General features: G+C 36.2%; 1 protein-coding gene across 2 annotated transcripts in view; it reads right to left on the bottom strand.

Annotated features, from left to right (window-relative positions):
- The window catches only part of MAP4K3 (mitogen-activated protein kinase kinase kinase kinase 3), a 189,122-nt gene that overhangs the window by 119,919 nt on the left and 43,191 nt on the right, over positions 1-26,012 (bottom strand). For both annotated transcript variants that reach the window (XM_027865167.1, XM_027865168.1), the window contains exon 2: positions 22,283-22,340. In XM_027865167.1, coding sequence (XP_027720968.1) covers positions 22,283-22,340 — 58 coding nt within the window. The remainder of the gene's footprint in view (positions 1-22,282; positions 22,341-26,012) is intronic.

Below are 26,012 nucleotides of genomic sequence, written 5' to 3'. Positions count from 1 at the left end.
AGGCATCTCAGATTTGTGGAAACTGCACTCACATACCTACCCTTCTTCATGCCTCTTTTCTATTGTTAGCACATAGGGGATTTCATATAGGTAATAGCAACAAAATTATTTTAATTAAACAGCTAAGTAAATGTCATTTATCTTCTAACTTGTATGCCTGCACTGGTATCATTCAAAACAATTTCTAAGCTCCATATTATTACTGTAGAAACAATGAATGGAATTAACAGTAATTCAGTAATAAATGGCTGAGTTCCCAGAGCTGTGATTCTCTCAAACAAACCTCAATTATTATTTCAAAGTGCCAAAGCACAATGAAATAAACAAGATCCAACTGTTGAATTTTGAAGAATAAGAAATGTGGTTTAGGTAATTACAATAAACAATTAAAAATATTTTTTCTGAAACTATCATCATATCCCTACTATCTTCAAACTAACCTTCAATTATTTTTGTGTTTCCAGAAAAATCTTCCAATTCTAACATAGCATATAAATTACCAAAACACTGGAATTAATATAAGGAAAGATTAAATGTTAATTTCAGGAAGGAGCCACAAAAACAAGAAAGGCAAAGCCCACATACTCATTGCTGTCCAGGCGATGTCAAAAGAATGAAGAGGAGGGCTCCCAGCATGTTGGGATGACCCTCTTTGAAGGACACAGGGGGAATACAAATAAAAGTCACACTGATGAGAAGTTATACATTAGACTGCACTGGAGGGCACAGCCATATTTATGAGATGACAGATCCATGGAAACACCCTAATAGCCTTTCTAAATTCTAAAATAGTGCAAAACATACAGGACTAATTCTTTATCTACTAGATTTACCTAATTTCCCATGATCAAAACCTTGGCATATATTTGACTGTTGAGTGCCAGGGGTGGGAAACCTGTGGGGAGGGAACCTCTAGGTCCTCAAGTAAGGCCCTCTGACTGAATTTAAACTTCATAGAACAAATCCCCTTACGAGGATCTGTTCTGTAAAACTTGGACTCAGTTGAAAGACTGCACCCATGGACCTAACGGGCCACATGTGGCCTCAAGGCCGCAGGTTCTCCATCTCTGGATTCTGCCTCACTTTTTCTACTCAGTTAGTCACCAAATCCTACAATGCTAGAATCCATTCCATCCCTCTCTACTGCTGTTAACAACCATCTTTTTACAAGCTTCCATGTGATAATACAACAGGTCCTGCTTCCATGGTCTCCTCCTTCAATGCATTCATCACATCACCGATTATAGTTCTTTATGAACGAGTAGGTAAAACCATGAAATACCTCTGCTCAGAAATCTTCTGTGTTTCTCTCCTAGGTAAAGCATTACAGGCCCTCCACAAGAAGGAGTTAAACCTACCCTTCCAGCTTTATTTCATATTGCTTTCTATGTACCTTGCACTTGTCAAGTTAGACAATTACTGGACTATTATTATCACGGTGTGTCCTTTTAAATTAATCTCAAATACTACCTACTCAAAAAAGCTCCCTGATGTCCAATTAGGAAGGAGCCTCCCTCTCAATCCTAACAAAGTGTTTTCCTTTAAATTTCTTATATATTATTTTGTATTACAGTTACCTGTTTATATGTCATATCACCCTATTACAGTATAAGTTCAGTGAGGTTGGGAAACTGTCCTACCTAAACATCATCTCCTACTGGTACCTAGCATACTGCTCTGTACATAGTAGGAATGAACAAATACCATCTGTACTTCGTTAAATTATTTCACAGGAAGAGAAAAGGTGAGTATAGCTTTTCAAGAAGATCATTTGATTCTAATTATTCAAATAAAAACCTGGGTAGATATATAAAATTCCCACTGAGATAATGAAGAATTCTTAGTCAAATGAAAACTCCTTTTTAATAAGTTTTCCCCTTAGCTACATTAAGATGAGATACCATTTAGTAGAACTAACTATATTGGACCCAAGAGTTATGGATGAATTTTAACTCTTATCTAGTAGAGCAAGATGATTGTCAGCCTTTCTGGGCTTTTGTTTTCTTTCTCTAAAGTCACTTCTAATTCTAATTCTAAGCAGCTAGATGGTACAGTTAACAGAGTGCTAGAACTGAAGATCTGGCCTCAGACACTAGTTTTGTGACTCTGGGTAAGTCAGTGTAAAATGGGGATGATAATGTCTCTCACCTCTCAGAGTAGCTGTTAGGATAAAAGGATTAATGTTTATAAAGTTCTTTGGGCAGCTAGTCGACATAGTAGATAGAGTACTGGGGCTGGAGTTAGGAAGACTCATCTTCTGGAGTTCAAATATTGCCTCAGACATTTACTAGCTGTGTGATTCTGAGAAAATCATTTAATCCTGTTTGCCTCAGTTTCCTCAGTTATAAAAATGAGCTGGAGAAGGAAATGGCAAATCACTCCAGTATCTATGCCAAGAAAACCCCAAATGAGGTCACAAAGAGTTGTACACGACTGAAAAACTGAACAAAAAAGTGCTTTACAAACTTTGAAGAACTATATGCTAGGTGGTAATAGTAGTAGTAAATATATATGATCTTAAAGGTTATGGAAAAGTTGTTTCCTGAGGCTAACATAGCAAAAGACTTCAATGATCCAGATCACCTATCAGAACATTCAATGACTAAATATTATCTTTGGTTCAATCAAATCGTCACAATTCACAACAATTAAATCTTAAAAAAAACAAACCATTCTTATGGAAGCCATTTGTTTTATATGTTATTGGCACTGTCATATTTAATAAAACAGAGTACCCAAAATTAGAGGTCAAGCTGATTTCCGATTTTAAATTTCTGATTTTTAAAATATGGACCACATATTACGAAGGCAGCGTTTTACATAAAAAGCAGATTCTAAACAGGTGAATCATGTTTTAACAAATCTTTTCATGCCCAATTTTTCCTAATAGCTAAGATATTAGATAAAGAATGTCTCAATGCAGAAGCAGTCCAAAACCTAACAGAAACAACTGGTGATAATGAGATTCTTTCTGCTTTAGGAATCTAAGCCCTTGCTACATTTTAAGGAAATGATATCTTAGTACTTCATTATCTGTATAATGCTTTACACTTTACAAAATAATTTCACAGACATATGTTATTCTTAACAAAGAAGAAAACGGGATTATACACAAAAAACTTCGCATAATGTACGACAAACATCATTATAAAGTTGCTAAACTCCACAGTTCTATCAATTAATTGCCTGTTTAGAATATAGTTCTGATACAGTTTATGCCAACCAAATGCCTAATGTAATACTGTATTTAATAGTTTCCATATACTCAATGATAGGTAGAACCTTACTATTATAGATAAGGAAAGCATAGCTTAAAGGTTCTCCCTAAAATTAACCTAATGCCATTCCCATTATTTCATTGCCACATTTTAATGCCACCGTGTAGAGCACTAGATAGCTTAACATACTGTGACCACAAAGCTTCAGTACTATTAGTTTATTACAGATTTTATTTATTCTATACTGAACACATGCTCCTTCCACATGCTTACCACCCTGCAAAAAATAAAAATAAAATCCTCATAAAAATATACATAGTCCAGCAAAACAAATTTCTACACTGGCCATATCCAAAAAATGTACCTCTCATTCTACATTTTAGTCTACTATCTCTTTGGCGGGAAGCAAGTAGCATACTTCACCTTCCCTCCTCTGGAAACATGGTTAATCACTGAACTGATGAGAGTTCTAAAGTCTTTCAAAGCTGATGTCATTGTATAAACTGTTCTCCTAGTTCTGTTAACTTTATTCTGTACCAGTTCACAGAGGTTTTCTTCCTAATTTCCTTGAAAACCATCCACTGCATCATTTCTAATAGTGTCTTAATATTCTATTATACCACAACTTGCTTAGACATCTCCCAAAAGATTAGGGACACTCTTGATTTCTAGCTTTTGGACACTATGAAAAAGACCTGCTAATTCTTCCTTAAAACTGCCTGTTCATATCCTTTGACCATTTATCAACGGTCAAAAATCAATGGGGAATAATTCTTAGAGATTTGAATTCATTCTTTTTATCTTGAATATGAGATTTTCATCAGAAAAACTTGCTACAAAGATTTTTTTTTTAAACTTACCTGTTTCCCTTCTACTTTTAGTTGCACTGGTTTTATTTGTATGAAAACAATGTGATTTCATGTAAACAAAACTGTCCATTTTATTTTTATTACCTTTGATGTTTTATTTACCCACATGAATTTAATCTTGGTACATATGGTGTGAGGTGTTGATTGATACCTAATTTCTTCAAGATAGCTTTCTAGTTTTCTTGAAGTTTTTGTCCAATAGTGAATATTGACTCCAGTAATTAGAGTCTTTGGGTTTATCAAACATTATGCTACTGCGCTGGCTTATGCCTTTATGCTGTATGCCTAAGCTTTTCCACTGCTCAACTTTTCTATTACTTAACCAGTACCAAATCATTTTAATGATTACTGCATTGCAGCATAGTTTAAGAACTAGTATTGTTAGATTCCCCTCTTTTTTTTCATTATTTCCCTTCAGAGTCTTGTTCTTTTCTTCCTCTGTATACATTTCATTATTATTTTTTAGCTACATAATATAATTCTTTGGTAGTCTGGTATGGTACTGAATAAGGATAATGCTGTCATTTCTTTTATACTGACTCAATCTACCCATGAGCAAATTAACATTTCATAAATTGTTTAAGTCTATATTTCTGCAAAGAGGGTTTTACAGTTTTATTCATACAGTTTCTGGGTGTCTTGGTAGATGCACTGCCAGATGTTTTGTGCATTCTGTATTTATTTTTAATGGAATTCACTTTCTGTCTCTTCCTTTAGGTTTTGTTGGTATTAAGAAGAAATACTGGTAATTTACATGTTTATTTTATATCCTGCGTTTTGAAATTATTGTTTCAATTACTTTCAGTTAACTCTTCATGGTTTTCTAAATAAGACACATCATCTACAAAGGGGGATAATATTGCTTCCTCTTTGCCTATGCTTATTCCTTCACATTTTTTTGTCTTATTGCTATAGTTAATATTCCTGGCTTTTGTTAACCAGTAGTGGTAACAATGGGCATCAATATTTTCCTTCTGATTTTAATAGAAAAGTTTCTAGCTTTTTGTTAATACATCTAATGTTTGTTCTTGATTTTAAATAGACATTATTTATTATATTAAGGAGAAGTTCATTTATTCCTATGCTTTATAGTGCCTTTCAACAGAAATAGGTGTTAAAATTTTGTCAAAAGCCTTTTCGTTACCTACTGAGACAATTATGTATGTCTGTTTGTAAAGTTTTTCCCTATAATTTATATTTTTCCATTTTGAGAATGATTTTAGATTTTAAAAATTAACGGTTTTTGTTTTTCCAACTGGTCAGCCTTTAATCTTAATGATGCCATTTAATAGGATATTTGAGCTTTTAGCCTGAAATTTTATCTTAGAAGCTGTGACCAGTAAATATTAGAAGCCAACATCAAAGAAAGTATAATGATGCTATTTAGGGGTTAGTAAACCATTTTGTTAGAATGGACATAAAGAATTATTATGAACACTTAATTTTCTGTTAAAGGTTACTAGTACCTAAGGAGGCTTTCTTCTTAATGTAATAAGAAGAACTAAAGATGATAGATTTGCCCAGCACATAGACAGTTTGAAGCCTACATGAGCATAATAGATACGACTAATCTGTAAACTGCAACGTATGAATAGTAACAGCACTTTCTTCACAGACAGTTGTTAGGATCAAATGACAAAATATTTGTAAAACACTTAGCCCAGTACCTGGCACATATCAGGTGCTTAAAAAATGATCATTCCCTCTCCTACCAGGATTTCAACACTCTTATCACTCCTACAAAATGAAAGGTGAACATCTGTATCATTTTTTATGTCCCTTTCTCAATTTTTGGCATGAAAGCAGCAAATTATGGTCAACCAAGATGCCTTATTCATTAGAATGAAAGTTCTTGGAAGGCAGGGATTACTACTTTTTCTTTGTATCCCCAGGGCTTTGAATGGTGCTTGGCACATGACAATCACTAAATGTCTGCTGATTAACTGAACCAGAAAAAAAGAGAGAAAAAACAAGAGCCCTTCTTCTACAGAGCAGGGGCTGTGCTTTCCAGGATCATGCTGTGGGGAAGGGAGAAACTGGGATCCCAAGAGGATAGAACTCATTAGCAAGGAGGAAAAGGAGTTGAGAGCAGAGAAGAGGCATCAAAGGTCCAAAATGATGACATTATAGCAAAATGAAAAGACAAGGAAGGAAAAGGCAATTAACAGAAGAGGCTACTGTTCTTCTGTTGCCAAAAGCTCCCCACGAGGTCCCCATTACCTCTTCTATGAAATATATACCTGGGAACAATGCTTTTCAGAAGAATCTTCAACAGGAAAAAAAAAGATAAAGAAAGGCAAGGGAGAGTGCTCTAATAGAGCCAACAAGTGTGATTGTTGAGAAGGACAAAGTTTTTATTTCCCAGAAGCCCCAACCAATAAGAGTCATAATGAGAACAAAGAAGGAAATTTTGAAGCATAAAAATTCCCTGCTAAAATCCTGCCTTCCACAAGAAGCCTTTCCTGACCCCTTAATGCTAAGGCCTCCCCTGTCACTATCAATGATCTCCAATTTCTCCTGTGTATAGTTTGTGCACAATTGTTTGCTTGTTGTCTCCCCAATTAGGTACTTGAGAGCAGGGCTGTCTTCCTTTGCACAGCCAGCACTTAGCACAGTGCTTGGCACATAGAAGGTAGTTTCATCCATTCACATTTGGAGTTATACTTGTTACAGTTTTTTCCTTCCATTAAACACTATTTCTCCCCCCGCCATGCCTCTCCCCCCGTCGCAGTATTTAGTCTCTACAGCTTGTTTTGCTTACACTAATCAAAAGCCAGTTTCTTTTCCTGACCTTGTCCAATCCCATACTCCTTGAGTTTCCTTTTATTGTTTTCACTCTTTTATTTGTATTTCTCTTCCCCATCCCAGCTCAGATAAGAGTTCGATATCTAAAATTTCCTGTACCTCAGCCATTCCTCTATCTCAGTGATATTAATTGTAAAGTCTCTCTCCATAGAGTGTTTTCATTCTACCCCTTTTTCTTACTCCTTGTAGGATCCCCTAGAACATATACCCAGGAATGTTCATTTACAATAGAGGCAGGAGTCTGCAATAGGAAACCTGGTTCAGGGGCTCCAAACCTATTACTTGTCTTTCTTTTCTCTCTATCCCTTTCTATGTTGCCATCCTCTTTTTCAACCTGACTCCTCCTTCCTTTCATCCAATTCTCTGAGCTCTGCCTTTCCAGGATCCAAAACAAATTCTTTCCCTCACTGGCAAAGAAGGGTAACTCAAATTTCTTTCTTGAAGATGAGCTCCTGAAATATCCACTACCCAATACTTCGGGCAGAGTTTTCTGCAAGACTCTTGCCTCATTCCTTCTCTCTGTGAGGTCTCTTCACTATTCTGCCTTTTCACTTTCTGCTGGCTATTTCTAAATCCCACTCTCCTTTTGCCATCTTCCTGCTAATGCTCTAGTCCTATCTACCTTTCCTCTCAGCCACTAACCAATCATTCCCTTTGTCCCATTACATTCTATTCCTCTGTATTATCTTACAACCTTAACATTGATTTTCAATGAGATAAGATCTTATTCCCTTGAGAATTCTTCCAGTTACTTCTCTATTTATTTTCATCCACTTACTTTAATCTCTATCCCTAGACAGAGTTTGATTGGCCAGTGAGTAAGTGGTAACTCAACTAAGAGACTACTATAGTAGGCTTCATCCTATGTTTTGCATCCATGCAACTTGCCTATTTTTCCTTTTTTCCACTGTATTTTGCTTTCTCATTCTGTAATTCTCCTTTTCTGAGAATCTACTGCCACAGAGTAGATCTTTTGTTCAAATTTCCTACTCTCTGCTTTAGCTTTATGATTCTTCCTTTTTATATAATAAAGCTCTAATTTGTGTCCTCTCCCAAACAACCTGGGACATTTTGTCTCCAGCCCTACCTGACAACTCAATCTAAAAACAATAAGCAAATCAATGCTACCACTGCATCTAGAAAGAGTATGACAATGGTCTGCTCTACAGCTCCACTCAACATTTCTGTGACTCTGGACAAATTTAACTTTCCTAGACAACATTCCCCTATATCTGTTGTTTCCTTATAGTAGAATGTAAGCTCCTTGTGGGGAGTGTGTCACACTTTTGTCTTTGTATCCTCAGAACCTAGCAGAGTGCCTGGACTATAATAGACACTCAATAAATGCTCACTTGTTCTCTTCATTTTCCCTATTAAACCTTTTGATCATTACCTCTGTTGGCCCACTGAAGCTTTGCCTTCTTGCGACCTCCCAAGCAATATGTATGATTTATGTTTCATTAAGAAAATAAAACAACTCAGGGCAGCTAGGTGGCGCAATGGATAGAGCTCTGGCCTTGGAGTCAGGAGGACCTGAGTTCAAATCCAGTCTAAGACACATGACACTTACTAGCTGTGTGACCCTGTGAGTAGCTGGGCAAATCACTTAACCCCAATTGCCTCACCAAAAAAAGAAAAGAAAAGAAAAGAAAAGAACTTAAAGATTACCCCAACCCAGATATGTGTCCTAGCCGATTGAAAACCAATGTTTTATTTCTTGGTCTCTTCATTACTGTCTGAGAGTATTTAATCTTTTATTGATTTGTTAGTTTACATGTTGAATAGCTACTTACCTCTAGTTTATTTTGAAGGAATAATCTGAATTCTTCACTTATATTCAAAGTCTAATTGTTTTTTTTTTATGTTTAAGCTCAGCTTTGCAAAATCTAATTTGGGATAAAATTGTCTCTGGTTTTCAGAATATCATTCCAAATTATCCTTTGATTTTTATTTTATAAACATAGAGTAATAATATTCTGCTTTGAATATGAAGATTTTTCCTTGCTGCTTGTAAAATTTGTGTTTTCATTCTGGAATGTGATCCCAAAGTTTCCTGGTGAGTTAACTTGTTTTCCTTTATGTTGTGGCTCTGTGAATCCCCTAGGATCTGTATTTTAATACATGCTTCCAATATTGCTGGTAAATGTTTCTGTATGATTACTTGATACTTTAAGGATTTTTTTTTTCCACTATTATTTCCTGGAAGACATATAATCCTTAAATTATCTCTTCACATCTTATCTTCCAAAGCAGTTATTCTTGTCACATACCACTTTTACATAGTCTTATAAATTGGCATATTTTTAAAAGTTCATTGTTTCTCCTTTTTCCATTGTATTTTTGCTTTCTCATTCTGTAATTCTCCTTTTCTGAGAATCTATTGCCACAGAGTAGATCTTTTGTTCTAAATTCCCTAGTCTCTGCTAAAGCTTTCTGACTCCTCTTTTTTATATAACAAAGCTCTAATTTGGGTCCTCATTTCTTTTACATTTTCTCTTAAACATCTCTGTGCTCTTCTGAACTATTCTAAACAAACAATAGGAAAGACACAATTGGACAGCTTAGGACTATAAGACCATGGCACACTGCTGCCACTTGGTGACAGCATATCAAAATTACAGTGAAAGTAACAAATCTGAAGTCTGGGAAATCCAAAAATTCCATTTTAAAATAAAAAAAGTATTTGTTGCAACTTCCAAGGGCTTAACATATTAAAACATTTGATATAATATGATAAATATTTGTCAATGACTCCAAATGTGCTCAAGAACTCATAGTCATTTATATTTGCAAATTCGTTTACAATTTACAAAGTAGCTTCATCATAACTTTGTGAGTAGTAAAAATATTAGTCCCATTTTTCAGATGAATATGCCATTTATGCAAGAGAAGGCTGTCAGCAAAGCCACAAATAAGACTAGACACAGGAATGACCAATCTATTGTAGTAAAAATTCTTTTAACTTATAGGTATACTTTTTCAGTGAAAATGTCTCAAAGAAGAACAAACTACTAATAGGAGTCACTTTCTAAAAATCTATAAAACATTCACATCAAAACTGCTGTTGTCATTTAACAATAATACAGGTTACAGAGAGTTCAGAAACTGGCAGAATCTCAAGTGGAAAATTCCCAATGACCTACTTACGAATAGCAAGGAGCTTGACCTAGACCTGACCTTGCATAGCTTCTAAAATGAAGAACCTAATATCTGACTACTAATGAAAAAGGCAATAAGGAAAAAGGAAAACATTTCTGTAAGTAAACACTATTTATCAATAACAACACAGTCCACAGGGGGAAAAAAAATCTAACAATATCCTCTTTGAAACTAACCAAAAAAGAATAACTAGATTGTTTTTAATAATCATAACCATAGCTACAATTTATACGGCACATTAATGTTTGCAAAACCCTTTCCATGTTATCTCATCTGGCCCTTATAACAAACCCCTGACAGTGGAGCCATTATTATTTCCCTCTTAGAGATGAGGAAGGCAACTAGATGGTACAGTGGATAGAGAGCTGGGCTTGGAGTCAGGAAGACCTGAGTTCAAATTCAGCTTCAGACACTTACTAGCTGTGTGACCCTGGCAAGTCTATTTAACTCTGCCTGCCTCAGCTTCCTCATCTATAAAATGAGCTGGAGAAGGAAACAGCAAACCACTTCAGTATCTTTGACAAGAAAACCTCAAACGAGGTTTTCATCGTGACTCACAAGGAGTCACAAAGAGTCAGACGTGACTGAAAAATGAACAACAAAAAAGAGATGAGGAAAATGAGGCTGAGAAGTAAAGGGACTTGTGGCTAATAAGAATCTGAAGCAGAATTCAAACTCAGATCTTCCTGACATCAAGTTTAACAATTTATTCATTGTACCATCTACTTGAAAACTGATAAAGACACAACTATTTTGGGTGAACAACTGACTATACAGAGCTAGTAACCATGACTCTATTGGTCAGGTTTGTGACCAATGTCACAAATCACAAGTCTGTGATTTCACTGATTAGGGAAATCTGGGCGACTTAACTCCCTATAGCTATGCAATATATAGTATTAGAGAGTTGCCTACGGCTTTCCATATCAAATCAATAAATACTTTAACACTCAGTGAATTCAATACAAAGGAGACAATAGAAGAGAAAGGTGGAAACACGGTAAACGCATTGTTCAGCGTCAAGAAACTAGAAAGATCAAAGACTTGTAGACTATACAAAAACCTGTTGTAAACCAATATGCATACAATGACTTTTTTCATTAAGAAAATTAGGAATCATTGTGCATAGTATGCACTTAATAAAAATAATGAAATTTGTTGACTTTTTTCTTTAAACAGAAACAACTGCTTACTGATATGGAAATCATCTTTGTAAGGTGAGACAACTAAAGTTTTAGAGCAAATAAAAATCAATATCAAATTAGAAGACTATGACAGGATAACAATATTCAACTAAAGCAACTCCAATTTGATCTATGTAATTAGCTTAATGCCCCCAAAAAATGGGAAATGAGAAAAAGGAATATACTAAATTAGAATCTTAAATCTTTCCTAAAGAAGTTTAACTGTTATAAATCGATTATCACAATGAAGAGATCAAGGGTCTAGAAACATCTTCTGTCAAAAATACTTGACCTTCCTTGCCAAGTTGAAAGGTGAGGCAACCAAGTGCAATAATAACAATAACAACATTCATACAACTTACTATATATGTCAGGCACTGTGTTAAGCACTTTACAACTATCATCTCATTTGACCCTCATGACTCTGCAAAGTAGGTACCATTACTACCCCCATTTTACAGATGAGGAAACTGAGGCAAATAAAAGCTAAGTAACTTGTCTGGAGTTACAAGCTAGGAAGTGTCTGAGGCTGGATTTGAACTCTGGTCTTCCTGACTCTTAAGCCTGGTCATCTACCCACTCACTATAGCACCTAGCTGCCCTTACAAATTTAGAATATAAAATCATTTATAAAAGTAAAGAAGAGATTTAATAATGCCATAAGTTGATGAGAGTAAAATGACTTGTTTATGTTTTTTTAAAAAATGTCTTCCAAAGCTCTATTTTATCCTAGGCAGCAGCAAAGTTTTCAGATGATGTAGGACTTAAATTTTGGAACTGACAGATAATGCATTTTTTTTACCTGATAGTTTGAGAGGAACATGATATCAGAAAACCTACTTAGAGGGTGATTATTCACTAATAAGTAGGGGAAAAAATCAGTTTTCAAGTTACAGTAAGGATAGTATAAACAAATTTTAAATTGTGATCTATTTTATAATTTTATTATTCCCCCAAATTCTCCCCAGAACACCTACTAGACTGAAAAGTCTGTAGATACTTAGGCCGGGAGTTAGAGGATGAGGATACATCTAGGCCTGAACAAAAGGAATCTGGTTAAAGCCAGTTCTGTCCCCCAGAAGTTACTTGGGTCAGGGTTAGAGTAGTGAAAAGTGAATTCTCCAGTGATGGTGGAAGCTGAGAATTCTGAGGTCCAGCTCTGGAAATAAATACACCATCAAAGGGGAAGGAATCAGTAAGCATTAATTTCAATCTCCTCCTGTCTGCTGGTTCATTCCCCACTGCCTACAAACATACCCATATATTCTCCCACCTTGAAAAAAACCTCAATTGATCCTTTCATCCCTGCTATCGCCTTATATTCGATTGCCCTGATGAGTTCTGTTTTGGACATATCTACTAGACATTCATCCAACTCAAGATGTCTGAAGGGCAGTTGGTGATATGAGATCGGTTGTCAACAGAGAGGTTAGCCTTGAAAAGGCTGTCTATAACAGGTGCCTCCACTATCTTTCTTCTTCTTCTACTCTCTTCCCCTTCCCTGAACTCCACTCCCCGTCCCATCCCTTCCGTCCATCTCGTCTTGTCTGTCCAGTTCAATCCTGGCCACTCTCCTTCTTTCCTCTCCTCTTCTCTTCCCTTTACCTAACCCCATACAATTTGGTTTCCGACTTTTACATTCTACCAAAAATACTCTCCAAAGTGTCCAGTGATATCTTAGCTGCCAAACCCAATGGCTTTTTCTCAGTTTTCATTCTCCTTGATCTCTCTGCAACCTTTGACCCTGCTGCTCACCTTTTTCTCCTTTATACTCTCTTCTCCCTAGGTTGTTGGGACACCACTTTCTCCTAGTTTTCTTTCTACCTAAATGATCTCTCCCGAGTCTCTTTTGCTGGAGCGCCTTCCAGATTACAACCTCTAACTGTAGATGTCCCTCAGAATTCTGTCCAGGGTTCTCATCTCCACTCCCTCATTTATTTCACTTGGTGATTTCATTAGCTCCCAAGTATTTGATTACCATCTCTAACGTGATGATTCTCATATCTATCTATTCTATCCTAACCTCTCTGCTGACAACCGATCTCATATCACCAACTGCCCTTCAGACATCTTGAGTTGGATGAATGTCTAGTAGACATGTCCAAAACAGAACTCATTTTATCTTTCCTCCTAAACTCTCCTTCCCTACTGCCTTCCCTAGTACTGTGGAGGGTAACACTATTCTCCCAGTCTCTTAGGCTCACAACCAAGGAGTCATCCTCAACTTCTTACTATCACTCACTCTCATATCCAATCTGTTTCTGATTTCACTTTTAAAACATCTCTCCAATATGCCCCCTTCTCTCCTCTTACACTACCACTGCTCTCACTCAGTACTCTCACACACTACAAAGCCCTCAACTGGATTATTGCAACAGCCTGCCAGGGGGTCTGCGGGCCTCAAGTCTCTTCCCACTCCAATCCATTCTCCATTCAGCCACTAGAGTGAGTTTCCTAAAGTGAAGGTCTAACCATGTCACCCCTATAACTCAATAAATTCCAGTGGCTTCCTTTGACCCCCAAGATCAAGTACAAAATCTTCTGCTTGGTATTCAAAGTCCTTCATAATCTATCCCCCTTTATCTTTCCAGTCTTCTTATACCTTACTCCCTGGCACGTACTCTTCGATCCAGTGACACTGGCCTCCTTGCGTAAGACAAGATGATCCATCTCTCACCTACAGCCATTTTTTCTGGCTGGCCTCTATGCCCAAAATGCTCTCCCTCCTCATCTCCCTCTGCTATTTCCTGTTTTTCCTGAATATAACTTGTCTGTATTTTTTTTTGCTTGTTTATGTGAATGTAGTCTCTCCTATTAGACTGTGAGCTCCAGGAGAGCAGGGGCTGTCTTCTACAGCTCTTTGTATCCCTAGTGCTTAGCAAAATAAGACTGTTACATGGTATGTGCTTACTAAATGTTTATTGATTGATTGAAAAAAAAAATCTAAAAATCACCCATGAACTCAAGCAGAAGAAAATTTAGTCAAAAATCTAGAGCACAAGTAGATAAAATCAACAGAAAATGTATAAAAATCACATGGAAAGATGAGTAACAAGACTTTAAATGCCTGCAAATATCTTTAAGTAAATATTGCAAGTCAAAGGAAACCAAAATGATGAAACTCAGAACCCCGTGGATTCCCAAGATAGCATGAAACCAAAGCAGGATGTTCCAGAATGGTTCAAAGAGACATATTATATAACCTTCAGAGAAGAATTTTGATGAGAACAAATTGCATAATTTATGGACAGCACAGTAGAAATAATTAGCAGAATAGAAAAACCTGAATCCTCAGTGGCAAATAGAAGCAAAAGAGAGGATAGCAGATTGGAAATACATATATGCTGAAGTGAAGGACAATCTTGAAGAAGAGAAAGGAAAAGCAAAAATGTTTAAAGAACATGATTTCTATACAAGCAAAACACACAGCTCTCAAAGTTAACTTACAGACTGCAAGCCTCCCAGAGGAGTTAGTCAAAAAACTTGAATACAACAATGAAAGACTAAATAGAAGAAAACTGCCTAAACTTGTGAATATAGACAATGAAGCACCAATCAGACAGCTAGACAGTATGATGAATAGAATGCTGAATGTGGATTTGGGGAGTTCAAATTTGCACTCAGACACTTAATAATAGTTGTGTGATTCCTGGGCAAGTCATTGAACTTCTGCCTCAGTTTCTTCATCTGCAAAAAAGAAAATAACAGCATCTATCTTGCAGGGTTGTTTTGAGTATCAAATGAAATATTTGTAATGCACTTAACACTCTGTCTAGCACAGAGTAGGCACTATATTAATACTCATTCCCTTCAACAATCAAAAGAATACACAAAGCATTTCCAGCAAATAAAACAAAACCTACTTAATTGCTTCAAACTCCAAGGCACATAGTATTTAGATTTCAAAATTCCAATTACAAACAACAAATTTTGAAGTATCCAGGAGAAAGACCTTAAAATATAAAGAAAAGCAAATTTGAATAACCCCAAAACTAGTACCTACTAGAAATCACAGAAGAGAATAATGTATACTGAAAAACAAAGGTGCTAAAGATGCAACCCATAATGATGTACACCCTGCAAATATGAGTCTAAGCATCAATGAAAAAAGATAGGCCTTCAATAAGAGAGGCACTTAAAGTATTCTTGTAAGAAAAAAAAAAATTAATTATTTGTGAGCAGATTTTTTGACTTACAAATACCACAAACGGAAATAGAAGAAAAGCAAATAACTACAACTACACCAAAACAAAAAATAGCAAAATATCTAGAGACTCTAGAGACTATTAAACAACAAAAAAAAAGATTAAAAAACTAGAAAGACACCTATTGGGTTAAAAAAAACAACAGAGGGTTCATTAAGTTATTTCTTTCTAAAGTTCAAAAAGAAACGAAGATGAAAGGAAAATGTAAAGAAACAGGAAAGGTGATAGTGAAGAGCAGGCCTCAATCAACATAGACCCAGCTACTGAAGATTGTGCTGTTTGGTGACTTGTAACCATATAGTATAAATGAAAAAAAAAACACTTGTATTAAAAATAAGACTTTTTTCTATCAGGAAGTCATTTAGGGCAGTTGAAAGAAATACAATTTCATAAATGAAATTCAAACCAATCTCATTCTCCTATTCAATTTCAAAACTAGATCACTGTCTAACTGCCTATCCAAGATATGATTAATAAGGGATTAACTCAAGGGATTGTCTAGCGAGTTTGCCAACAGGTATTCTCTTATCTATTTTGTTTTTCTGGTGTGGATTGTTAGGTCAACCTTTATTAAGGAGCTATGGCTCTCACTGAGGAGATTCTGTAGATTTCTCATGTTATCTCATGATTTCTCAATCAGCAGAGGACCTCACCATCTATAAGGAATCTCTCTGCAATTTGATCTGATTGTGGCAAATACACAAAATGAACAAGTTATCCCATTTTTGCTTAGCTTGAGGTTGCTAATCATAAGAGTGCTGAAGAAAACTATCTCTATGATGCATGTCAAGAAATCAATATGATTTTAAATAAGAGTCCCTGCCTTGCCTGCTCTCCAAGGACAAACCTACGTAAAAAAGAGATACATATTTGTAGGTTAGCCATTAGATGATTAGTTCTATAATCCATGACATACCATGAAATAAATATTTATATACTAAATAGAAAAATCATCATCTAATAACAAGTTTATCCTATTACTTAAGAAGCAATAATATTGGTCTTGTATTAAGGGATAAACTTTTTAAAAAAAAGGGTCTAGACAGCTTAAAAAGTGAATTTCCAAACAGTTATTACTCACAGAAAACACTGAGAGAATAGAGGGTAATGCAGCATCTAAGAATTCAAATCTAGGAATTTTAAAAGAGCAATCTAATTTCCTCTTAATAAGTAAAAATCACCCAATTTTCCCCTCCCATAATATCTAATTTCATTTTTTCTATCTTCCATTTAACTTTCATGATAAAATGACAGCTATTTCATAAAAATAAAGTGGGGATGGGGGAGTAGAGGAATGGCTTTCTGACCTTTACGCAGTTTGTTTTTCTATACCAAGACGAAAAAAATTCTAACATTTAAAATGTTAATAAAAATATATGATTGGATCACTCATGAGAGTCTGGCTGACTGAAAGCTATCCTTTAATACATGATGTTCAAAAGCCAAAAATTTTTAAGAAGACTCCTGATGTCACAATTAATTTGTTCTACTATTCTTATCATATAGGCAACTTTCAACTCAATTCAACAAATACTAAGCCCCTGAGACAGGTATTATTAGTCTCTTAAGTTTACCAATAATCTGCTGATTAGTAGTAGTTGATTAGTATCCGTTCATCAGTAGTATCAAAACTAAAATCTATGTAGCCAATAAATCGTTTATATGACCAAATTATGATTGTAAAAGCCAAGAGAATGGGCACTGGCACAGATGTGGAATTTACTGTATCTATAGCTAGAGAAAAAAAGGAAATCAGAAATTCCATGAGGAATGAAGTTTAGTCTAGGAAAAGTTTAGTCAAGTAGAGTTATTAATCTAGGGAATAATACATACAATTTAAAGAAAAGAATTGACAAAACTACCAGCTATATGGCCAAGAGTTCAAAAAATGACTAACCTGGAAGGAAGTAAATCCTGAGCACTAACTATGGGAAAATGAGATATTAAATATACCATGTTTTCTGTGATGGGTTTAACTTTGTTAGAGAAAATTGTTAAGGGCATCAAAGTTAAGAATTTATAGTCTTTATATACGCTAGTTATGTTTAATCTATTTCATAGCTACTATTAATCCCAGAGCTAACCATAAAATGTGTATAAATACATAAATACAGAAATGTGTACCAGTTCATAAGGAGGATCAGTGAGAATGTGTAACCTAAAAATGCATTATTAATACCTAGGATGATGGTGGTTTTAACACCAGTATTGTCTAATGAGGAATGAAAAAAGTGTCACCACACATATTTGTTACAGCAATAGGTGAGACTGGCTCATCCACATCCTTCCATCAACTGTTCAGAAGGTCTACCCAACATATTAGAAGTTTTTTCTAAGTCTTTTAATTTCATTAGAAGAATGACAGAGTAGTGTAGCAGAGACATAATATGCTCAAATCTGGGGCTGACACATAGTGACTGTGTAACTCTGGGTAGATCACTCAACCCCTTTCAATGCTATAAGCCACTAAAAGGGTCAGCTGCAGAGAAGGTGCCAACCTGCATTGGAAAGAGAGTATTCTATGCAAATGAATCCACAGGCCCAGTCCCTATCCCCTGTCCCTAAAACAATCAGATCATTATATGTCATCCTTTGCTCATGTATATGACTCACCTACCTCCTCTTCTGGTCATAAATATTTTGATGTTTTCTTATAAACCCAAGTTAAAATAAGCAACATATCACAGCCTAATTACACCCTTTGTGTTGTCTTTCCATTGTGCTTTGGATAACCAGCAATTTGGATTATTCAGCAATTGTGGGGTTCAAGGATTCAGAGCCACCCAGCATTATGAGGAGGATATTGATAGTGAAAGGTTAGGGTTTAAGGTAAAGAGATTAGGATCATTGAAAGTGCTATGTGATTCCCCTAATGCAATCCAGTTCATTCTGTCCTCAAGTACCAAAATATATACTGATGCACTAATTCAACAGGCTCTCCATTCAAGTGTCTCTCATAATCTGGGCAATCTGAATTTTTTAGTCATTTGGTTTTTCCTTCATGAATTCTAGGCTAATCATTTTGTGTTACTATGAATCTCATTGAGGTGGCCCTATGGTACACTGTTGCTCAAAGTAATCAGTGCAAAATCATTTAGCCTCAGATACTTATTACTGTGTGACTTAACCCTGTTTGCCTCCACTGGAGTGGAGATGTGTCTTTGCCAAGAAAACCCCAAAAGGGGACACAAAGACTTGGACACGACTAAAAAAAACAAAAGCTCAGCAAATGTTCATAAACAATTCTCAAATACTTAATGAGATGGTCAAACAGATATATAGATTGATAATTAATGTTTTCTTGGTAACCCCCCCTTTTTAAAAAAATAATAATACCATCTGTCATTTTTTCCAATCTTTTAGGATCTTTTCTGCAATAGATATGCTGAAAATAGATTCCTGAATATCTTTAAATTTGTGTGAGAATCTAAAGATTATAGGAGAGTTCTGAAGCCAAAAATTAGAGAACCATTCAATCTAACAGAATGTATGCACTACACATTCAACCAAACACACAACCTTTAGAAAAAAAAAACAAGGGAAAAATGGAATCCAAGCTATGACACCACCACCACCACCACCACCGCTACCTCCTCCTCCTCCTCCTCCTCCTCCTCCTCCTACTACCACCACCCCTTTATAGAGCCCCTATGTGCCAGACACTGCACTGTGTTACTAGCTGCTAGTGAAGAAAATGAAAAACTATATCATCTTAAAGAAAGATCTGCTTTGCTTCACATCCACCAAAAAAACTTAAGGAAAATACTTAAGGAAAAATAGCAATGAACATCTTTTCTTGGCAATCCCATCAAAACAAAAATCACAATCCTTGTAAGAAATAAGCAGAGTCAATCAAAACAAATCCACACACCTGCCACGTAAAAAATGGTTATGTCTCATTCTATATCTTGAATCTCTCATCCCGATGTCAGGAGAGGAGTAACATGCTTCCACATCACTTCTCTGAAGTTGTGTTTGGCCACTGCCTTCATCGGAATGGTTAAGTCTTTCCAAATTGATAAAGAGCTAGCCAAGTTTTTCTAAAACCATCCCTTTCATAATTTCTTATGGCACAATAATGTTATATTTTATTTTTTCACCTGTTCCCTAGTTCTCTCCTACAGCAAAAAGTGCTACTATATTTTTGTACATATGAGTTGTTTCCTTCTTTCTTTAATCTCTCTTTAATTTCTTTGGAGTAATAATCTTCCTAGTAGTAGCATTGCTGGGTCAAAAGGTATAAAAAATTTAGTGAATTTTGTATGTGATTCAAAATTACTTTTGATAATTGATTGGCCAATTCACAGCTCCACCAACAGTGAGCCAGTATTCCCACAGTTCCCACCAACAAATGCCACTTTCATTACATTGATTTCTATCTGGTTCAATCTAACTTTCAAGGAGTCTGTTATTTGAGGTAATTTTTGTACATCCTCTTCTCACTTGTTTATTCTCTTAGTTACTCTTTCCCCTTAGAAGAGGGGCTCTTAACCTAAGACTCACAGATAGACTCTTCAGAGAGTCTATAAACTTAAATGGCAAGAAAAATACATCATTTCTTTTGCCTCTTTTTGTATTCCCAGCACTTAGTACAGTGCCTGGTACATAGCAGGCACTTAATAAATGTTGATTGACTGACTGGTCTTTGCTAGAACACTTCCACGTGCTGCACTCCTAGGTCAGGGTTTTCCGGTTGGACCCCTACCCTCATGCCCACTGGCTTCTGGTTATCTCTTTGTACAGACCTAGACTGGCAACACATATCTACTGAAGTTTCTTCTTGGATTTCTTAATCATTTCTCAATTTGGTGTTCTGTTTCTTATCTTCGAAGGAACAGCTATGAGAGAGCTGGGATTTTCTGCTTCCTTTCACTCCACTATCTTGATGATAACTCTCCTGTATACTACTACTTTTTTTTTTAAGTGAGGCATTTGGGGTTAAGTGACTTGCCCAGAGTCACACAGCTGGGAAGTATTATGTGTCTGAGGCCAGATTTGACCTTAGGTCCTCCGGACTCCAGGGCTAGTGCTCTATCCACTACGCCACCTAGCTGCTCTTTCCTGTATACTACTTCTAACAAAGCTCTATAGGTAATGCTGTCTTTGCCATGAGTCTATTCAAGTGCTTAGACAAAGTTGCCCATAATTTCTAGTGGTTTGAACTGAGATAACATTAGCTGAAAAGTCTAGTTATACGAAATGTGTGCCAAGGCCACACATCCAGTATGCTAGCCTAAAAATTTTCTGTAACCTTTAGAAACCTCCACTTAATCCTAACTGTAGTTAGTAGTAAAATTATATTTCATCACTTATTTGCCCCATCCCAAGAGTTCAACAACATTTATGTAATGGTAATCGTCCCAACCAAGATGGCTCCTTCCCTCCTAAGTGCCAAAACTGTACCCTAGCTGATATGTCCATCCACTCCTGAAAGAAATGGTTGGCCTCCACACCTATCTATCACACATCACCTCTGATTGGGGGCCACACCACCTCATATTTTAGACTGCTCTATTCACATCTGTTCAGATAAAGAGTCAACCTTTACACCTCACATCATACCTAATCCAATGGATGGCCAGAAATAAACCCTGAAATGGATCTTCTGCATGATAACCTCTAGCATCAGGAGAGACTGGGCTGTCTTACTTCCCACTACAAAATGCTTTATAACAATTCAATTCACCTATTTCACATATCCTTATCAGAGAGTTAGAAGATCTAGTCCAACCTCCTTCATTTTACATATGATTAAAGTGAGGGCAAGAGATTTTAAGTAACCTGCCCAAGGTGATACTTTCCCCTATTTATCAGAGTGACTGTCATTAATAACTAGCACAGTGATTCATAGCATATACCTTTCAAGCAACCACAGTGACATTCAAACAGGGATCTGAATGCTATCAAATTCCGGCAAAGCCCTTAGAAATAAGCCAGCCTGTGTATCTACTTGCAATATTCACACTAACAGACCTTTGAAAAAACTGGGGAAAAGGGCAATGGATCAATGGCTCTTTTGCCTCTCAAACCAGATGTTCACTTGCCTCACTCCATATTTATCCTTCTGTGAGCCACTAATCTTTGCTATGAGTTTCACAATGTCCACACTATCGTTGCTTGTGTATGAGAATATAGCATGCACAAATAAAGTAACTAAAAACAGGAAGAGATACAGGTCTAAGGAGAGGACATGGGAGCCAGGACACAATGTACTTAGCCCAGAACTAGTACTAATCTCTGACCAACATCATCCCACAAGCTGTGGCCTTCATACCTAGGAAGATAATCTTTAGGACCTTTATCTACAGGAAAAGCTAGTTCAGTAAAAGGAAATGGACCTTAAGCTGGAGGAATATTAATATACTTCTATAATAAAAAGCCCTAACCTCCAAGTAGTATATAGATACAGAGGTGGAGAACCTGAAAAGTGTTGTCTTTCTATATATTCCAGCTTCTTAATCTTCAGTATATTCTATCAAACTTTTAATTTTCTCAGCTTTTAAACTCTCTGAGGGAAACTAGTTACCTGAATGCACCTGGATATGTGACCACGGCCAGGCCTTTGGAAAACTCACAATTCTCCATTTTCTATTTTCACGTCTTCTTAATTAAAAACCCATTCCCAAAGGGTACTATCTGTCCCTCCCCACCCCCACCCCAAGAATTTCCTAAATATGTTGCATGCCAACTCTCTTTCATGCAGTTTATGACAATGGTTTCATATAAATCTAGCTGAAGTGGAAGGAAATGTAAATGTTGGCAGGTACAGAAATTTCACAAAGATAATCTATAGTCAACAATCTCCAGAAAAATGCCAAATTTCAAAATATAGAAAGCTTTACCTGGTTCCAATTTTATTACTTTAATTGCTGCCAGTTCACCAGTGTTAACATTTCGAGCCTAAGAAAGAAGAAAAAAAAGTTTTAAAATTTTATTTAAAGGTCATTCATTGAAAGTTTTAAAGTTTTATTTGGTTAACATTTGATTCTTTAAGTCACAGTATGATAGTTTACCTTTTAAAATGCAATAGTAAAATTGTGAAATTCTTTGCTAATTTAATTTATTCATGGTTTAAATCAGATCCCTTAGAATCATAGTAAGGCCAGTTTGGATATGTTTCAACTAAATGAGTAGACACTAAAAAAAGAATCCTATGTCAAAGAGAGAAAGGTCCCATATATGTATGAAAGTATAGTGCTTTTGGGAATAACAACAACAACAAAAGAATTAAAAACAAAGTAGGCATTTATATTAATGGGGGAATAGTTAAACAAATTATGGCACATGAATATAACAAAATGTTACTTTACTGTGAGAAATAATAAATATGAAGAATTCAGAAAAACCTGGGAAGACAAATTGACACATATACAGTAAGCATAATATAAAAGACCAAAATTAAAATTAGCCTTAAAAAATTGTGATGCATGATCTAATATTAGTGTACAAGGAGATAAATATGAAAACTACACAGATGACAAGACTAACATGAACAGACACAAACTGAAGTAAGCAGAACCAGGAAAATAACAAGCATAACAAGGTGAAGAGAAAGTACAACTACAATAAAAAGAAACTGAATGCTGTGTAATTATAATGACTCCCTTCAATGCAGAGGTATGCTGTGCGTATGGAATATGCATGTGGTCAATATTTTAGTTTGTTTGGTTCAACTGCTTTTTCCCCCTCTTAATCTTTGTTATCAAAGGAAGGTTCACCAGGTAGGGTAGGGTGAAAGAGCTATATCTGAAGATAAGTATGACATAAAAACAAAAATAATCATTTTTTTTTTTAAAGAAAAAGAATCCTAGAATGTAAGTGGCTAGCTTCTGTATGAATATAAAATCAGAACAGGTGCCTTACATGTTTTTAAATATATGTAATCTGGCAACTACCTAGAAAGGTATCCTCAGAAGACAGTATAAGGATTTATTAAACCCCCATTATGTGCCAGGCACTGTGCTAAACCTGGGAACACCAAAAGGCAAAAAAACCTGTCGATGTTTTCAAGAGCTCACAGTCTAATGGGAGATACAACATGTAAACAACTATATATAAACAAGATACCGAGAGGATAAATTAGAGATAAGCAGCAGAGGAAAGACACCAGTACTGAAGGGGACCAGAAAAGGCTTCTTGCAGAAGGTGGAATTTTAGCTGAGACATGAAGGAAACTAGAGAAGCCAGAAGGTAGAGGTGATGATGAAAAGAAAGGATTCCAGGCCCTGAGGACAACCAGTGAAAATTCCCTCAGAAGATGGAGTGCCTGATGTGAGGAAAAGCAAGGAAGGCAGAGTTACTGGATCACAGAGTATGTAGAAAAGGGAAAGGTAGGAAGGGACCAGATTATGAAGGAATTTAAAAGCCAAACAGAGGATTTAATATTTGATCTTGGAGGCACTAGAGAGTCAATGGAATTTACTCAATATGTGAGTGATGGTAGACCACTTTCATAACTGAGTTGAGGTGGACTGTGGAGTGGGGAGAGACTAGAGGCCTAAAAGGTCAAATAGGCTACTGGAATAGATGTGAGGAGATAAGACTCTGCCTTTGGGGTGGTGGTGGTGTCAGGAGAAAGAAGTGAATATGTATGTTGAAAAAGTTATCAACACATTATTTAAAAAAAAAAAAAAAAGTCACAGAACTCTGGTTAAGAACCTCTGCCCTAGGAAAATACTGTGTTTAAAATCCGGGTGGAATAAAGCAGGATTTTATCCTCAACCGTTCTAAAGTACAATGAGATCTTGCCACAGTTGTTTTTGGTGATAAGATGATTCATCGTACAAGTGTTAACAGAATATGTATGACTTAAATAGTTCATCAACAGAAAGATTATACACACAAGGTTATAGAGCTGAAGCATAACTGACCACAGGAGGGCACAATTTGCTAGTCATAAAAATGATATAAAATTTCATGTCCCACAAGGGGTTTTGTTGTAAATATTGTATTAACTACAATAGTTGATCTGCTAATAATAAAACCAGCTTACTTTAACAGTCATTGGTAAAACATAACTGCCAAAAGGTTTAAAAAAAAAGGAGTTTTACAATAAATCAATATTTAATATACGGTCTGGGTGTTTTGTTTTGTTTTTTAAATACACCTCTGGTTTTATGTGCAAGATGCTCCCAATGAGAAACTTCCTCCACCAAAGCAGATCTAAACATGCTTTGCAACTCAGTCTTAACGAGTTTCAAGGACTTGCTGAAGGCCACACAGCCTATATAAGTTATAGGTGAGACTTGAGCCCTGGTCTTCCAAACTCTGGGGGCCTTCTATAAAAGACTCTTTCTTTTAGATTCACTTATAAAATATTAAGAGTTAAGAAGGAGCTAAATCGGGGCAGCTAGGTGGAGCAGTGGATAGAGCACTGGCCCTGAAGTCAGGAGGACCTGAGGTCTGGCCTCAGGCACTTACTAGGTAGCTGTGTGACCCTGGGCAAGTCATTTAACACCCCGCCCCCTGCCGCCACCTCCCCCCCCCCCAAAAAAGGCACTAAATGTCCTTCAGTTGAACTCCATTATTCTAACAGAGGTAAAACACCCCAGGTCACATTCTCACAAAGGAGTAGAATTCCACCAGTTTCAAGGTCCTGGTTGAGCTCAGGTAAGCCTCTTAATCTCCCCAGCAGTATTTTTCTCATTTGTCAATTTAAGGATACTGGATGACAGGTCTTCCAGGATGCTATCCAGCTCTAGATCTAAGAATTATAAGAACCTGATAGGATGTGAACCTAGAGTTCAAAACTCTAAAGTTATGTGATTTCTACCACACCACAATGCATCTTTAGTTGTAAATAAAATTATTCAGAAGACTCTTCAGTTTGAAATTTTTCAGTAAACCTCAATTTCCTTAACACATAAGGAGTGAGTTTTTTAAAAAATTAATTTATTTTGATTTATCAACAATCACTTCCATGTGCTTTTGAGTTTAAAATTTTTCTCCCCCTGCCTCCCCACCACCCTCCCCAAGATGACACACAATCTGATATAGGTTATACATATACATTCCTATTAAACATATTTTCCCATTAGTGATGTTGTAAGTAAGAATTAGAACCAATAGGAGGAACCACCAGAAAGAGGAAACAAAACTCAACAGAAGAGAAAAAAAACAGCAAATAGTATGCTTCAATCTGCATTCAAACTCTGTAGTTTTTTCTTTGGATGTGGATAGCATTTTCCATCCTGTGGAAATGTCTTAGATCCTTGCATTGCTGAGAAGGGTTAAGTTTATCAATATTAGTCATTGCACAATGTGGCTGTTATTGTGTACAACATTCTCCTGGTTCTGCTCACTTCACTCAGCATCAGAGCATACAAGTCTTTCCAGGTTTTTCTGAAGTCACCCCGTTCATCATTTCTTACAGCACAATAGTATTCCGTTACATTCATATACCACAACTTGTTCAGCCATTCCCCAATTGATGGGCATCCTCTCAATTTCCAATTCTTTGCCACCACAAAAAGAGCTGTTATAAATATTTTTGTACATGTGGGTCCGTTTCCTATTTGTATGATCTCTCTGGGATATAGCCCTAGAAGTGCTATTGCTGGGTCAAAGGGTATG

The sequence above is a fragment of the Vombatus ursinus genome, unplaced genomic scaffold (genome assembly GCF_900497805.2).
Source record: "Vombatus ursinus unplaced genomic scaffold, bare-nosed wombat genome assembly UNPS02014778.1, whole genome shotgun sequence".
Lineage (NCBI taxonomy): Eukaryota > Metazoa > Chordata > Mammalia > Diprotodontia > Vombatidae > Vombatus > Vombatus ursinus.
Note: the sequence above shows the minus strand (reverse complement) of the source record. Positions and strands in the feature narration are given on the sequence as shown.